The sequence below is a fragment of the Falco cherrug genome (assembly GCF_023634085.1).
Source record: "Falco cherrug isolate bFalChe1 chromosome W unlocalized genomic scaffold, bFalChe1.pri SUPER_W_unloc_1, whole genome shotgun sequence".
Classification (NCBI taxonomy): Eukaryota; Metazoa; Chordata; class Aves; order Falconiformes; family Falconidae; genus Falco; species Falco cherrug.
In genome coordinates, this window is record NW_026599288.1 from 5,768,055 (window position 1) to 5,786,346 (window position 18,292).

Consider the following 18,292-nt stretch of genomic DNA (forward strand, 5'->3'; position numbering starts at 1 on the left):
TCTTTGTTTGGCTGTCAACATGATGAGGGTCCATACCATGTTACATGCCATAGAAAGCTACCTGACACAATCTGTTGTGCAACGCAAGCTATCAGAATCTATTAAAATTACCTTATGCTGATAGCACTAGAGACAGGACAAATCACAGGCCAAGAGTCAGATACCAAAGAACATGCCTCAGGGTACAGAGGCCAGGCCCATTTGCAAGCAAATGATATTGTGTGAAACTGGCATACTCAACACATGATAACTGATGCACTACAAGGAAGCTGGAGTAGATAATCTCTAAAAGATCCCTTCCAACCCAAACCATTCTATGATTCTGTCTGTTACTGTCTTTGATATAATCTCAATCTGTTATAAATGCTACTTTTAAGAACACCAGTAAATATCTAGAGAAACAAAAATAAGAGTTTAATGTTTCACAAGATACATTTCTTTATTATCATGATCACAGAAACATGATTTTGTACAGAAATGTGTAAGTGAACAATAATCAGTGGAATCAGATTAGTTTCAAAGATCAGGTAAATATACTACAGAACACTATTGCAAAAACCAAAAATATCTTCTTTCTGGCCTTACAGTGCACATATTGGCACAAGTATTAAGACACAATAGTGCTCAATTCAGCAATGTATTGCAGAATATCATGCCACAGTCCACTTCAAAGAGGGTCATGACATGCAGCTTGTTAATAAAATGTGATATATAAACCTACTACGTGTTAATTCATAAAATATATATTGGCTTATTTGGATGATTTTGAAGTGATTTCAGTGTGGAATTTAGTTTTTATCCAGGACAAACATCCAGAGTCTCTTGTTATTTGGAATAGTCTTCTTTTAGGCGATTGATTTGGCTTCAGGTAGGAATGCCTCCCAATATTTTATTAGCTTGCAGAGAAGGAAAAAAAAACCCCACACCTTACTTTAAGTACAGAACAACGGAAAAGAACACACATACACTTTCCTTCTCTTGTACTCAATTTGTCTCCACTGGACAAAGTAAGAACACAGATGCTGCCATTCACATTATCCATTCATTAATTATCCACCCACATTGTTACATGATGCAAAAAACCCAACAAGTAATAAATACACAAATTTGCTCACGCAAACAGTTATTTTTAACACACTGAGCACATTGCCGCAGGATATAGTTATACAGAATTTGTTTGCACAGTGAATTTGCCATTCTTACCTCTAAAGGTGTTTTGTTTTTAAATTATTTTATTTTTATTTAAAACAAAAGCTGGATGGTTATATCCCCAGATTGAAAAAAGGAAAGATTCCAGACACTCATTTGGGGTTTAACAATTGGACTGGATGATCTTAAAGGTCTTTTCCAACGTAAATGATTCTATGAACCAGGCCTACTTCTGAGTCACTGAAAGCTGTTTTACTGCTGTATAATATTAAATAATTTTTTTTTAAAGCAGATAAGCATTTGGGTATTCAAGTCTCTTCAGTAAGCCTAAGCACGTATTTAATGCATTTTACTCCAATCTACAAGTAAAAGTATTACCTGAATAGACAAGACCCTCCACTCCCCTCCCACTTCCCTGACAAAGCTTCTCTCTTGCTCCCCTGAATTAGGGCTATGCAAGTGAGAACATTAATAGCTGGAAAACAGGAATGACTATGTTCTCCTGCAATATATTACAGACTAGAGTTAGTTCTCTGTTTTAGAAACTGCCTTTTTAAACTAACATAATATGGAACATATAAACTTGTACAAAAAAATTTAAAGTTTCTTACCTGCTGTTGTGTTTGCACTAATGATTCTAAGTACTTGATAATAACAGTTTTAAAGTCTTTCACTCGTTCCCTCTGTTAATAAAGTAAATAATTATGGCAGATTAACCTCTTAACCAAGTTTGCTTGGAACATCAATATATCTAAAGCAAAACTGTCATTTATTTGGACAAAATTATACGTGCCTCAAATCTTTGCACTTCCTCACGGATGGTTTTGGAGATATGTTCAAAATCTTTTTCCCCTTGCTGAACTTTTGTCTTCCACTGGCAAAGGAAAAACATGCAGAGCTAAAACTGCATTCTCTGTTCAGTCTATTGGTATCTGAACTTTTTTTTGTATATTAGTGATAGTCATCAAGAGTTGAAAAGCACCTATTTGTTTTTTGACATAAAGGGAAGTCTCAGTAATTTCAAAACAACAATTTATAGAGAAGGATGTAATCAGGTCAGTTAAAACAATGATATATCTAAGGTAATGTTATCTGTATACCACATATAAAAATATCTTTACATTGTTATTAATGAATATTTAGTAACAAAAAATTTAAAGATTTTTAGCAAAGAAAAGTACCTCTAAAGCTTTATTAGTTATTTCCTTTACAAACACTGCTATAAAAGGAACTTAAACCTTTAAGTTTTCTTACCTGTTCAAATGTGAAAAAGTCTTAAAAAATAGTTGCCTGTACTTTCCTATTCACAGAAGAGATTATTAAATCTTCATATCTGCCTATGGTCAAGTAAATGCTTATCTTTGTCATATTTCTGCTGCAGATGACAAGCTAACAAGGATGTGTTTATTGGTCAGAATGTATGTTATTTAGGCAAGCCAAAGCACAAGCTCTCTTGCTCAGTGGGGACCGTTTTAAAAGACAGCAGGAAGAATAATGAAAATAAAAAAATGCAGGTAAGAACAGAAGAAAAACTGAGAGGAAGTAAAGGTGCTTGAAGGGTTTTGTCATACTGGGAACAAGACATTAATATCAATACTACAAAACACTTGGTCATATTTATCCTTATTTTATGTCAAAAGACATCCAGCTACACAATTAAGAAAGCATCACCAGCTATGTTACCTTATCATTACTAGACTTTCCTTTGCACCTGCTTTTATGCAACTATTATATTGCTAAATTTAAACCATCTGTGTAAGTATATTATGAAAAAAGCTATCATCCTGACACTTCAGGAATATGCATGCTAACAGACATTCTAAAATGCAACTATATCTGTTAATCCCAACATAATAACTGAATTATGGGAGCCAATAGATCTGGTAACAGTTATCTTCCTCAGAAAAAAGCAGCCAGGAAGCAACATACATTAATATAGTATATTCTTGCTAGCAATCTAGTGGTGCTATTTAATCCCAAGAGCATTTTGTGGTGCAGTGTCATCTTACTGTCATGATATGTAATGAACATCTATTCAAATAAATATCTTGAGATATTTATGGATTTAGTCTGTATTTATTCAAAGTTCCCTTACTGTCTTTTTAGATGTACGCTTATGGAGATATGCAATAAGTCATAACCAGATGTGCTTCAGGGAAACACTAATATATGTGCACAGCCTGGAAAATTAGCCAATAATTAAAACAATATAAAATTCAGTCCAGGAAAAAAGATTAAGACTGCTTTGAAATAACTTATGCCTTCCTATTACAACAGCCAAGACATGCCCGAAACTTCAGAAAAAGCCTCTATAGGCCTATGGACTTACATCCCAGTTTCATCATATCTAAACACCAGGGTTCATAGGAATTATCACTGGATAAGTTTGCCATCTTACAGTTTCTGACAAGGAAAAAAATCTTCCCCTTGTTTAATATGCTGTTTTGAGGACTACTCTTTTACATTTTATCTGCACAAAGGAACAGAGTCATAGATGAAGTTCAAGCTACATAAGCTTCCACTTTTTGATCTCTCTGTCAAAAGGACTACTATTAAAGAATTCAGTGATTCTGAATATATTTCAGTGGAAGCAATAATCTTCTGCCAGCATATTCAAACTCTGGGTTTACTAACAACCTTCTCTAAACACATGATAAAGCAGGAAAAATAAATCCTTCAGGAACAACATCATTAATTATTTTTATATTAAGAATGAAAAAGGGTTATTGAGGATTTCCTACTACTCCAAACACTCAGGAATTAGTTTTGTCAATGAGTTCCAGCTCACTTGTTGCATGGTGAATGGATGACATCAAGAGAGCCAACCAGCAAGAGTGTGGTCACAAGTGTGACGCTTTTTTCCCCAGTCAACAAGGGCCTTTTTAAAGAAAAAAAGAAAGCCATGTTAATGAGCAACTTCAACACTGTATGTAAAAATATATTGAAGTGCAGAAAGATCAAAGCAGCTTGGGTTAGGGACCAGTGAAGCAGCCAAATGAAATAAAGTACATAAGAAATTGAAATCTGCAACGTTCTCCATTATTTCATGAGAAAATAGTGGTGCATAACTAGAATGCATTAATGTTAAATAATTAATCTGTCCTACCTCTTCTATTTCCTTAGTGAAGCATGTTAGAAAAAGTATATAATTTATGCAACTTAAACATATTTTCAATAAAAATCTAATATGTTGGTTTTTTAAAAAAAGTAAGTAGATATGCTAGATTATTAAGCAAAACATGACAACGCTCCTCAGTCTTTTTAGCTAGATTTTAGCTTTAGAAGCCAAGAGATGTTCTTCTGACTACCCAAGTAATCTGCAACAGTTAAAGCATTTTTAAACTTTTTCATGTCCCCCTCCTCCCATCTCCTAGACTCTAGAGACAATATTTGACTGCCTTACATATCTCATAATGGGTAACAATTGTGCACATCTCATTTTAAATAAATTCCTTTTAGCAATTTCAGTAAATATGGAAAATAGCAAATACATGATTTATAAACAAAAATTGTATAAAATAGTGCATTAATGGAAACTGAATGAATCTGTACAAAAAGCCTGGCCTCCAGAATAATATAAAGACTTGACAACGTTACCTCTTTTATATCATCTTTAGCTTGTTGCAGTTTATCAAGTCTGTTGGCAAGTTGGAGCTTTGCTTCAGCTTCACATTTTTTTTGTAAAATGATCTGAGCATCTTGCCATTTCTGCCAGCATTTCATTCGATGATCAAACACACCCTGTAAGTATGGGTATTTGTTAAGCAATTTAAATTGTTAAAGCTACCTAAATTCCTATTAGGAAAAGATATTTCTAGACAAAACTGGAACAAGTGTACTCAAAAGAAACTTCACTGTCTTGGACTTATTTGGCAGTATGCTTGCACAGCTAAATACCATCTAAAACTAACAGAGGGCATTCAAGAAGCCTCTTTAGAGCAGACATCTTGGTGCTCCAAATTATTTTGTGTTCCTTGTCCCATCACAATACTACCAAAGTGACCACTGCAAAGCACTATAATGCACAAGTACTTCTCTAAATACAGATTCTAGTAAATTTTTTCATTGACTATACACATAACTGGCAGTAATTTTTGTTAGTAATGGATGTAGGTAGTAGAATTAAAGTATACATTTTCATACAGTATGTATTATATATATTATATATAATAACATATAGACTATAACTATATATATTATGTGTATATATATGTATGTAAAAATATATTCCCAGCCTGACAAGTTCAAAGATATTTCTGGATAAAATTCTTAGATACCCCTGTGATGGGTTGACCCTTGTCTGGCTGCCAGACCCCCACCCACAGCTGTTCTCTCATTCCCCCTCCTCAACAGGACAGGGGGAAAAATGAAATGAGAAAAGCTTGTGGATCAGGATAAAGACAGGGAGATTACTTACCAATTATCACAGGCAAAACTGACTCAATTTGGGGAAGATTATTTTATTGACAATTAAAAACAGAGTAGGATGGTGAGAAAGACAAAACCTAAACCCCCCACTCACTCCTTCCCAGGCTCAACTTCACTCCTTCATTCTCAACTCCTCTACCTCCCCCCTGCTTGAGCACCACAGGAGGGATGGGTGTGTGTGTGTGCAGTCAGTTCATAACAGTTTCTCCATGCCACTTCTTCCTCCTCACACTTTTCCCCTGCTCCAGCAGGAGTCCTTCCCCTGGACCTGCAGTCCTTCAAGAACTGCTCCTGCACAGACTCCTCCCCACAAGCCACAGTTCCTGTCAGGAGCCTGCTCCTATGTGGGCTCTCCGGGACTGCAGCTTCCTTCAGAGCATATCTACTTGCTCAGGCATGGTCCTCTCCACAGGCTGCAGGGAAATAAACACCTGTTCCAGCACCCGGAGTGCCTCCTCCTTCTTCTCCTCTGACCTTGGTGTCTGCAGGATTGTTTCTTACACTTCCCCCTCACACCTACACTCTGCTGAGCAGCAATTTGTCCGTTCTTATATATGTTATCGCAGAGGTACCACCAGCTTTGCTGATTGGCTCAGCTTTGACCAGTGGTGAGTCCATTGGGGAGCTGTCTGGAACCAGCTGTGTCTGGCACAGGGCAGCCCCTGGCCTCTTTTCACAGAGGCCACCCCTGGCAGCCCCCCTGCTACCAAAACCTTGCCACATAAACCCAATACAACCCCTCCCCATGTCAAAAATCATGCTGTACACCAAAATTTGAATACTTTCTTTAATGAGATGTAGATCCACAAGTGATATTTGTTCCTTATTTACTGAAATTTACTTATTTACTGTTGATTATCTACTATGGCCAAATTATGTTCTTGAACACATTTTATGAGTATACTGTAAAAATCAGTTACCTGAAAGAAACATGTACATCATACTAACTAGTATGGTGTCCCTAAATACTCTGCACAATTAATATTGATCTAATTAGAAGATATTCACCATTCAGATTTTGTCTGGATCCTATTAATCCATACCCATTTTCTGTCACAACAATTTATCATTGATTCATTCATTTTACTCTATTGGAACTTCAGGCAAAAACTCAGCAAGTCTTAACTGTGTAATAAAGTGTGCAAATGCACATAAACATTCATAGAATCATAGAATGGTTTGGGTTGGAAGGGACCTTAAAGATCATTTAGTTCCAACCCCCCTGCCATGGGCAGGGACACCTTCCACTAGACCAGATTGCTCAAAACTCCATCCAACCTGGCCATTTACCTTAAATATACAACCTGAAAAGTGTGATCCTAAACAGAAATTAAGTATTTTTCCCCAATAGCAGTACTTACTTTTACTGCAGCAATAAGACGAATGTAGTCACCAAGCAGTTCTGAGAACACATAAAAATCAGAAAAAGCTTGTTCTTGATGCAAATGATCTATCTTCTCCTCAACCTCTGCAAGCTGAGACAAAGCTCTAGATAGAGCAGTGTGGTCCTCAGAATTACCTAACATAGCAGCACTTTTAGCAAAGGCAGCTGTGTTGGCTGAAAGCTCTGAAATACAGGAGTGACATCCAGTATAACAAAGTTAATTTGTTATGTTATTCTTCAAGATAGATCAACCAAGCAGACCTCTGCCCTACAGCAACCCTAACTTTACCAACCAAAAAATATAAACTATACTTCCTAAGCTCACAATACACAAGGAGATCATAATGAAGCCACATTTAGGAGAACATAGTGCACCCAAAATTCTCCATCATCAGTAAATTATTTTCTCAGCCTGTTACATGATGCCTATTGTGTCTTGCAAAATACATGGAAGAAGCTGTCACTACAGTATTATCCAACTGCTTAGTTCAGAAAAAAGTCCAAGCCCACAAAACAAAAGTCACCTATACAGCAAATTCAAGGCAATCTTAATTGGTCTGTAGTGAAGTTATTCCATGCAGTTGTAGAGGAGGGGGAAGAAGAAAAATATTATTCAATGAGAACATCAACACCAGAGTGGAATTTGCTTCCATTACACTGTTGTATTGGCTAAAGTATCTAACAAAACTGTGTATACTGCAATATATTGTAATGTTTTGACAGGCCTTAAGAAGAAAAAAAAAAAAAAAGCACGTGATTGTGTGGCTGCCATCCACAAAGCCGAAGTTTTGAGCTTATTCATTAACAAACTTTCACAACTCTCTTATCAAGCCTCACGTTAAGTCATCGTGTACAATGTGGACTGCTATGAAGGATCTTTGAACAAAATCTCAATCCAACTTAGTTAAGGATTGAAGGCACAGATTTGTTTATAACTGCTGCTTTTGTAGAATCATCAGAACACCAGAAATTTGTAGAAGAAAAGTCTTCAGATATTTAAAACTATCACAATTTAAATACCACTCTTTAAAAAAAAGCATTTCTTGAAATCTAAGAGCAGGTGTCAAATCAGCAGTAATCAGATACATTCCCATTTTCATTACTTCTTAAAATACTCTCTAACCTTGAGGACATCTGATCTCAGAGACATCTGCCTCTACAGAGAGTAATTCCTGGTAGAGGTATAAGAAAGCAACTTAAGACACGTTCATGTACTTTTAAAAGGGCAGAGTTGAAAGGTGAACCCATACTTAAACATAATGCATCTGTGTCAGAAGGTACATTTATGGTCTTTCATGTACTACAAATCAAAATTGTATTTAATTTATACAAAAAAAGTAAATCATCTGATGGAAAGCAGTATTGATAAAACAGCTACATAGATGATTAAAATATTAAGCTTATGGACATTTCTTCTCTCAGAAACTAAAATTGCTAGCAAACAAAAGAGAACAGGAGGAAAAGTTATCTACACCTTTGCCTAGTGCTCCTCCCATACAGGGAAATCCCTTCAAACTTCAAAAATATCCTGATTTGTCTCCTATCAGAAAGCAGTATTAGGGAAACTAGACCAGGGACTTGGGCTGACAGAGGCCATAGTAAATAAGTTAAAAACTTATTTTCTCATAGATACTGGAGCACAATTATCCATGATTAAAGCAGAATCATGTCCTGGAGCCATCCCTCTGAAACATCAGAAAATATAAGTATGCGGATTAAGTGGAGTAGTGGTTCCTTATTCAATTGTTAAAGTAAAATTGGAACTTCCCTTTTGTGCCTGCCACCCCCCCATACCCCACCCCAAATACTAAATGCTACTAGGGAACCTAAATATATATATTGTGCATGGATATTCTGTTAGGCAAAAGCTGGATACAGGGCAACACTAAATGGGCTTTTGTAAACAACTGATGAAGAAACAATGCCAGGGGCCCAGTCAGGAGGTTACCTTTTTCAGGACCAAATGGATAGGGGATAGAAAATAAGTCCCCTGGTCCACTTGGCAAATTGATTATGTCAGGCCTCTCCCTCAAACATCTGAGGGGTGGCATTATATCATTACTGGAGTTGAAATAATATCAGGTTTAGGGAAAGTTTTTCCTTGCAGGAAAGCTGATGGTCTTACCACTGTGGCAAGACTTAACAGATGGTTTGTTGACACTCCCATGCCTTCTGCTGTGCAGTCTGACATCAGCTCTCATTTCAAAAATAAAATTGTACAAGAATGGCATGAACATAATGGAGTTGCCTGGGTGTTCCACCTGCCCTACAGACCCTAATATAATGGAATGGTCTACTAAAACTCTAGAGTAAAATTTATATACAGGAAAATGGGGTAAAGCCCTACCTGAAGCTGTCCAACACTTAAATAACCAACAGACACCCACCAGATGCCTGGTGGAATGGGTTCATTTTTCTGCTCTCCAGCCAACAAAACCTTTAAAACCCCCACTATAAGCCTGTCACTTTTCTCAGGGTGATATACTGTTCTTATTAACTACCTTTCAATGGTTAAAATATCTGACATTTTACTAACTCCCTGAGAAAAGGGCATATGGAAAACCATTTCTAAATGGGGACTCCCTTTAACTATCACTGAGGCTTGAATAATTTCCAAGGCCAGATAATTTCTTATCACTTCAGGTAATGAACTATACTTGGATGGATTCTTTGGCCTGAATAAACCTGGAATATACCTAAGGAATCATCACTTTACCTTTGTGGAAATTCCAACTGCAGGAAAATTATGATCATAGCACCCACTGTACTTATCCTTATTTGTACCCTGCTTCTCCTTATTTCATGACTGGAACAATAATCATGTCATTCAGTTCATTAGCATAGTCTCTCAAATGGGTAATGAATCAAACTGCTGGTATTATTTACACCATCCTCAGTCTTCAGATACTAATTCTGGGTGGTTAGCTGAACCTGTTCCTAAAATGCCTTGGTACCAACCTAAATTGACAAACTCACTTCCCAACCCTCCAACTTATCAAACCCAACCTTTTAAGGCACATTCATATGTTAAAAGCCCATGGTGCATTACAATGCCTGAACATACAAATTCAACATGGGTGGGAGAAACAAGCCATTGTGACTATACTCTGGTCTACAACCAGACACAAACCAGAGTTTATAATTAATCCAATTTAAGAACCACATGGATCTGTAAAAACAAATCAGTGATTACAAACTGTGGTGGGTTGACCTTGGCTGGATGCCAGATGCCTACCACGCCACTCTATTACTCCCCTCCTCAGCAAAAGAGGGGGGAGAAAATAAGATGAGAAAAACTTTGTGGGTCAAGATAAAGGCAGTTTAATGAAGAACTAGCAAAGGTTGCACATGCAGAAGCAAAGGAAACCAAAAGATGTTATTCTCTACTTCCCATCAGCAGGTGATGTTCAGCCACTTCCCAGGAAGCAGGGCTTCAGTACACATAGCAGTTGCTCCGCAAGACAAACATTGTAAATAGTGAAGGCCCCCCTTCCTCCTCCTTTCTCTTAGCTTTTATATCTGAGCAGACATCACATGGTATGGAATATCCCATTGGTCACTTTGGGTCAGCTGTCCTGGCTATGTCCCCTCCCAAGATCTTGCCCACCCCCAGCCTACTGGTGAGGAGGGAGGAATGTTGGTGCGACAGCCTTGATGCTGTGTGAGCACTGCTCAGCAGTAGCCAAGACACTGGTACATTATCACCACCTTTCTAGCTACCAGTTCAAGCACAGCAATGTGAGGGCTGCTATGGGGCTCAGCCAGACCCAATATACAAAAATTGCTGTTTTAAATCTTTCACCACTCTGGAATCTCACACAGAACATTAATGGCACATTTTGCCAAAGATACTATAAATTCACTGTTCCTAATTCTACAGAATAATAGTTGGTTAAAGTACTAACAACAGTTGGACCATCTGTAACTAGCATAGCATGACCAGCTGCATATATCCTTTTCACACTATTTGAATGAGCCACACTTTCCTACTCAAATTTGATCATCCTGACAGTGAAAAAGAAACTTATCAGTGGCATGAGGATATTTCCCTAGAAATCTTATGAAATCAAATTGTTGACCTACCATTCTAGCTCTGTAGCACAAATGCATATAAAAGTCTTCCACCACAATGGGAAGTACTTGTACCATAGCACATTTTGCTCCCTGTGCATTTTAAACCAAAAATTGAACTACTACCTTTTTACACAACCGTTACCATGTATGCCATAAGCATTTTGTGACCAATCCCCTGGTAAAAAGATCAATGAAATTCCATCAATTTATGTGTGCATTATTTCCAAGTTTAGGTATTATTGAGTTAGAAAAAGCTGTCATAAATATTTCTACTACATTTGACATTGTCCAAAATGCTACTGTAGATGCTTTAAAGAGTTTGCAATTGGAAATCACTTTCACAATTAGCTATTCAAAACCATTGGGCCATAGATAATCTTCTAGCATCACAAGGAGGTGTATTTGTACTGTCAAACACCACTTGTTTTTATGCTAAAAAATCTAAATAAATCAAATACCATATAAACATCACTCAAAGACCAGTTCATATCTTTCACCAAGTAACTTGAGCAACCCTTGTCAGAAGGTCTACCAACTGCCTGGTTTTGGCTGTGGTATTGGTTACCTGACTTCAGAGCATGGGCCTGTCACATTCTGTTAATATTAGCTCTTATTATGGCTGTTAGAATTACGCTATTTTGTGTTATATCTTGCTTTAAATCTTTATGCATATCAGTTACTAAAAATCAATGTTTTATACTCTCCTCCCTCCTTGGATGAGCAGCCTTCAGACAGCAAGCAGCCCATTATTGCCATGGAGTCCTCCTTATGACCCCATTACTAAATTGTAGGCCATGGACAAGAGGTGATGGTTCCACCAAAAGTGTTCTTCCCTGTTTGTGACAGTGTCAGGGGGTGAGGTGTGACTGGTAACTCCTGCTCCCAACCCCTGGTAATATGGTTAGCATAACTATTACCATTTTATAAGGCAAATGACCATTCTCTGTGACCAAGCTGGTCACGCATTAGTCCCCTTTTCCCTCATTATCAGGCCCTGAAGGTCCTGTGAACCAAGTAGAACAACCAGATTTCTTCTTCCCCTCCCTGTCGGCCTCAAGATTCCTGGGTGCCAGGCTGACTACTCCCTTCCTTACTGGCCTTGAAGGTCCCAGGCACCCAGCCAATCAGGTGGTGGTGATGACCCCATCACAGAACAGGGAAGTGTAACAGCATACAGAGCACTGTATATAAAAATCAAGCAGTTACAGGTCCTAAGTGGGAACTTGGACCAGAACTGCTGCTGGACAGTGAGACCTATGACCTCCCAGTGGCCAGGGATGCCTCCACTGTCATCTGCTTCCTCTGAAGATTAAGTGACTCTTTTTTATATGTTCTTTGAGTTTAGTTTATGATTGTTATGCTGATACAGCAAACCAAGTATTAAGATTTGACCCGATCTGCAGAGAGTCCAGGTGAATAGAAAGCATAAGTGGTGCTATAAGATTCTGTACTATGCTACTTATAAAATTGTACTATGCTGATTCTGCTTATAGAAATCCTGTGCTATTCTGATTATAAATTCTATGCTATAACCACCATAAAATTCTGTTACAAAAAAGAAAGCTTTATTTGTAACTACAACTTAGTGCTGTCATTATTCTGCCAAGGATCCCTAAAAGAACCTGTCTGTCCTCTTGGTGTCAGGTGACACCATGAGATCTAGATACATTTATAGTCAGTCCACTATAGTGTATCACTTGCTAGTTATGGCATTAATCTCTGCAAGAAAAAAATAATGCTAATCAATATAGTAACTTTCAGGTTCAACAGAAGGAATTATATATATTCTGGATAAAATTAAGATTAAAACCAGATATACTAGAGCAGTTTAAAAGGTAGTTAGAAGACTTTAGCATCAAAATTTACTGTAAAACTTTGTTAAGAGCTCTGACATACTAAGTTCCTGTTTCATTAACATTTTCTAAAGCTCTAAGCACTTAAGCTCATGCAGTCACATAAAAGTAAATTTACCTTTCCTGTGGCAGACTAATGCTTCAACACTGGCATGAAGTTTCCTAAGTTGCTGATCCAGATTCTCAAATTGCTGCTGTTTTTCTTCAAACCACTGACCAAAGAGGAGAGTCTAGCATTATAATTTAGATTACCAACAGCATTTCTTGTTTCAAAGCAGCAAATCATCCATTTATCGTTAGGATGGTCAACTGAGCTAAGAATCCAGCCAATAAATTACTATCTCATTTTCTACTTCTACAGCTTTAAAACGCAATTGTTGAGCCTGATTAGACTCATTATTCAAATAAAAAAAAAATCAGCTCTTACTGCATCTGATTCATTCATCTTGATTGTCATTTTGTTGACAGCATCAGCAGCCTTGTTTACCATCCTCAATATTCCTGCTCCACTCAGAGCCTGGGTGTTAACTGCTCTTGGCAGCTGGAAATGAATGACAAATAAGGGCAAACAGACTGGTTAAGAGGCTGGAGGTTTAACTAGGTACAAGGGGGAAAGAAAAGGATAAATTATTTTCTTTACTCCTATGTGTTAAAGTATAGTGGAATCTAATTTTTCAGTTTTTCTATTTTTACATTCTCAGAGGAAAATAACAATACAGACTATTTACTTTTCTCCTACACCTTTACATTTAAATGGAACAAACAATCTACTTGGCTAGTTCATAACTTCTGGCACCTATATACTACAGAGAATAAACTGCCACTACAGAAACAGAAAAGCTTAGATTTACAATAAGATACAGAAATTCTGTAAAACACTTCATTATAATGCAAGATTCACACTGTGTACAACTCATAAAAATTGCATGTCTTTTTGCTTTTAAATATAGGCCAGGTTTCAAAACCTGCCTCATGAGTACTGCGAGAGCTGTGCATTTGTGAGGTACTTAAAAATCCTCAGGAGTAAGTTAACAAACTTTAAAGTGATATTATTCTTTGTTAACATTAGTCTAAATATGCTGTACAAAGTGGCCCTGATGTCAGGCCATTTACCCTTCGTATCTGATACTTTGCGTCAGCAGCATTGACACTATCTACCAATGATGCTTTTGTCAGTATTGAGGCCTCTGTGACTTATTACCATAGCTAAGATATTGACATTGGCCAAAAGACAATCCACTATTACAGCAAATCCACTATGCACATTTATAGACATGGTTTTAGAGACATAACAGACAATCTGTTCTGCAATATATTTCATTTTGTGAAAGGTACCAGATTGATAGCATTGGTGACCGAAGTCCTCTATCCACAAAACATCTAGCATGGCCAGCACTGCATGCTTGTTCACATTATCATGTCAATAAACTTCAAACCTGACTCCTAGAGGCAAGAACTGTTTCCAAGCCAGTTTGATTTATGATCTTAATTAACCCTCAGTAGCACTGATTATGGATTTTCACCTGTGTATGATGAGCTTCACTCAGAACTGGACAGATCAACTCATTTAGCAGAAGTCATTGAACTACAGATAGCTTTTGGTCACTAACAACCTAAGATTTATCAGAGGTAGAGGCAATAGACTTTGTACACAATCACCTAAGTAGCCTTTTGTTACTTTATCCCATGAAGGGTACAATCCAATTTAATGTCACATAAATTTAGGAGATTAGGTCTCAATATAAAGAGTACATTACCATATCTGGAAACAAATAAGGAACTTAAAAGAATCTAAATACCTCAGAACTTTCCAAGAACTGCCTTAAATCTGGATCCTGCAACAAGGTAGGATGTTTTACTGTTCTTTGTAGATACCTATGATTTAACAAAGTTAAAACAAAGTTAAAATATTAGATAACAAAACAGATTTCATGTGCCTGACAGCATTGGAAAGTGTTCTTTAGCTAAAAAATTGGTACAATGCAGGCAGCATGTAACCTTCATTAGATAATGGGGTTTGAAGACAAGTTGTTGGCAATAGTTTCTAACCTAGTTTGTTTACATCAAACTTCTTAAGGCATCAGAATTTGCCATAAACCTATGTTGCACAGTATTAAAATAATATACTTGATATTTTTAACACCTCGGTGAAGGCTTCCTGCTCTAACAACAACCAATCTAAGCCAGAAAATAGATGGGCTTGTTTAAACATATTCTCATACAACACAGTGAGCAGGCTTTTTGTTACAGCTAATTCTGGCATGTTTTAGAATTAAAGGAAGTCTTGGAGAAGCAAGTTGATCTTGTTCCAAGTATGTGTTGCAACACAAACAAACTAGTAGGCTGCAACAAGGCCTTTACCATCCCATACCAGGTTAACTTCAGTAAGTAGTTCCCACACCTTGCCCCTGCGCAGCCACCAATCCCCCACAAGGTTTCAACAGCTCATCTACTGTCCATGCTGTTTCTTCATCCTCTTCAGACCAGTCCACCCTGCTTTTTGCCTTTGCTGCATCCTTCTTCTTGTCTCACCTACCTCTAGGACACACCCTCTCTCCTCTTTTTCTAAGTCTCTCTTCATTAGCTACCCCTCTCCCATACCTCTTAGCAGGGGTCCTCAACATTTTAACCAGGGGGGCTGGCGCAGATGAAGAGACAAGCAGTCATCTGCGGCTGCTTGGTCTTCTCCCCCTCCCTCCCCCCCCCCCCCACCCCTGGTGAGCTGTATCCAGCCCCCAGGCCATAGTTTGAGGACCCCTGGCTTAGAGCTATTTAACTACTTAGCAGGAACCAGCCACAGCTGCACATTATCCACGTCATCCAACCCACCACCCCTGAAGCCAGCCCACAGCTGTATATTATCAATGCTAATTAACCTGCCTTCATTCCTCTATAATTCCTCTACAGGTATGAACTCTCTATTTGCTGGCTACACAACCTTCAATCTATATTAGTTCTATAGGACTCATCAACCCAGAAGTTAAATTAGTACAACTCCTTCCTTTTACAATTTTTTGCACTTCTGATTGGATCTAAAAACTATTGATTACACAAATATGACTTGAAGAGGGAAATTTCAACAGTGTTCATTCACTAAAAACTGCTGCAAGTGTCATAACTGATTTTAATATTATGTGTTAATGGAAACTGTCTGATATTTACAAGAATGTTTTACAGAAACTTAATACTTCAAAAGATCACAGGAGCATAAGAAACTATGCAATATTGCCAATTAAGATGTACTAACAGAACACCATTAATAATATTTGTACTGTTTGCAAAGCTTTAGTTTTGTTTAAGCCTCAGCTGTAAAGTACCAGAACTACCCCATTACAGTCACAAATTACTTGGAAACTGTCCTAGAGTTATATAGACCGGGACTTAACTGAAAGCTTGAGTACATGGATATTGTAAACACAATGTATTTTTTCCATCCTCTGTTAGATATGGCCACCTGTCCTGGTTTCGGCTGGGATAGAGTTAATTTTCTTCTTAGTACTTAGTACAGTGCTGTGTTTTGGCTCTGATGTGAGAACAATGCTGATAGGACACTGATGGCTTTTTTTTAGTTGTTGCTGGGTGATGTTTAAAATAAATCAAGGACTTTTCAGTTCCTTGGGCCCTGCCAGCCAGAGGGCTGGGGGGGCACAAGAAATTGGGAGGGGACACAGCCAGGACAGGTGACCCAAGCTAGCCAAAGAGGTATTCCATACCATATGACATCATGCTGAGTATATAAACTGGAGGAAGAAGAAGGAAGGGGGGGACATCTGGCATTAGTCTTCCCAAGTAACCGTTACGCCTGATGGAGCCCTGCTTTCCTGGGGATGGCTGAGCACCTGCCTGCCCATGGGAAGTGCTGAATGAATTCCTTGCTTTGCTTTGCTTGCATGTGCGGCTTTTGCTTTACCTATTAAATTGTTTTTATCTCAACCCTCGAGTTTTACATTCCTTTCTGATTCTCCTTCCCATCCCTCTGGGTGAGGGGGAGTGAGCAAGCAGCTGCGTGGTGCTTGGTTGCCGGCCGGGGTTAAACCACGACACCACCAGACCCTTATTTTTCTTCCTAAAGAAGCTAAGAGCTGCAGTGAAACTATTTCATATATTAGATTGTTCATCTTTTCCTTGTTTGTTCTGACAGTCAATAGCAAGTACAAGATGCAGCAAAGAGCTTTTTCTGTAGAACTTTGCCGCTAGAGAATAGCACTTACTCCAAGGGAGATAACTAACATTTTAACTGGAGACAACTAGAGGTATGCTTGAAGACACCTGTCAGACTTGTAGTACTTAAGTTCATGATTCTAAGGCATAAACTTTAGTGAATTCAATAAAAAAGGCACATTGCTTTCCTGCCCATTTTCCCCATAGCTCTGGACAATCTAGAAAGAGCAATATAGAACAGATTCCTTTGTTTTTTATGGGGCACACACATAAATATATTTTCCTTGGCTTTAAGAAACAGCAACATAACCACTGCCTCTAAATACATTTTGAAAATCACAGTAGGAGACTTTTTGGTTCTGAATGGAAAAGCTAGCTAAAATTGGCTTAGGAACATGATGAAAAAGTTGCTCATTGCTAGATAAGACTTTCATGGTCTTCCTGAAAAAAGAAACTGAATATACCATGAAGCCTTCCCAACACTGTCAAAAGTACTGAGGAGTCCCTTCCCCTGTATGGGAAGAATGCTTAACATCCACTGAAAGCGGTATACTAGTTTAACTCGTTTAACAAATGAAAAGGCAATACTTCAAGCATGCACAGAAATTTGTGAATTAAACTTTTCCTAATCTGAGTTCTGTTGTTCAAGTGACCAACCGAGGAGGAAACCAGTCATCTCTATCAGAGACAGAGACCTAAAGTTGTCTGGAAGTGGTTGTTCGGTTGTCTTAAGTCTAATTACTCTAATCCCAGCTGTTATTCCAAGTCTTCATATTTTATAATCCCACTCTTTCAGCAAAAGGCTTGTCGTATAGCCAGGATGTGTTTCAGAGTTCTGCTCAAAGTGACAGAACTACTTCAGTAACTTCAGGGAGCAATTTTAAGTAGCAAACATTAAGTTGTATACCAATCTTTAGTGACAGCTGTAAGATAGGACAATATCAGTATTTTAAGAGTCAACATCTGTTCAGATGCTCTTCTATTAGTTAGGAAATGGAAGGATGATAGCAACAACATTCTGAAGAGATATTTTTCCAATTCAGATTGTTCCTGGAATTCCAAAAGCTCAAAAGCTTCATATGTTATCTGTTAGATATGCTCTTTGACATAAAATCAAAAACCTTTGATTTCTACTAATTTTCTAGTTTAACTGAAACTGTTAAATGGTATATTGTTTTCATATGATGTAATAATCACATAGAATTACATCACAGCAATAAGCATATTATAAAATCATACCAAA

At 37.7% G+C, this 18,292-nt stretch overlaps 1 protein-coding gene across 5 annotated transcripts in view; it reads right to left on the reverse strand.

The window, feature by feature from the left end:
- Positions 1 to 391: 391 nt before the first annotated feature.
- The window catches only part of LOC129734864 (sorting nexin-2-like), a 49,333-nt gene continuing 31,432 nt past the window's right edge, over positions 392 to 18,292 (reverse strand). For 2 of the 5 annotated variants that reach the window (XM_055700210.1, XM_055700209.1), the window contains exons 8-15: positions 14,688 to 14,763; positions 13,316 to 13,429; positions 13,007 to 13,100; positions 6,939 to 7,144; positions 4,747 to 4,890; positions 1,943 to 2,023; positions 1,761 to 1,832; positions 392 to 896 (exon numbers count right to left, since the gene is read on the reverse strand). In XM_055700210.1, coding sequence (XP_055556185.1) covers positions 846 to 896; positions 1,761 to 1,832; positions 1,943 to 2,023; positions 4,747 to 4,890; positions 6,939 to 7,144; positions 13,007 to 13,100; positions 13,316 to 13,429; positions 14,688 to 14,763 — 838 coding nt within the window. In that variant the 3' untranslated portion in view covers positions 392 to 845. Of the gene's footprint in view, positions 897 to 1,760; positions 1,833 to 1,942; positions 2,024 to 2,047; positions 4,028 to 4,746; positions 4,891 to 6,938; positions 7,145 to 13,006; positions 13,101 to 13,315; positions 13,430 to 14,687; positions 14,764 to 18,292 lie in introns of those variants that run through there. The other 3 variants (XM_055700211.1, XM_055700213.1, XM_055700212.1) reach the window with 3 other exon arrangements.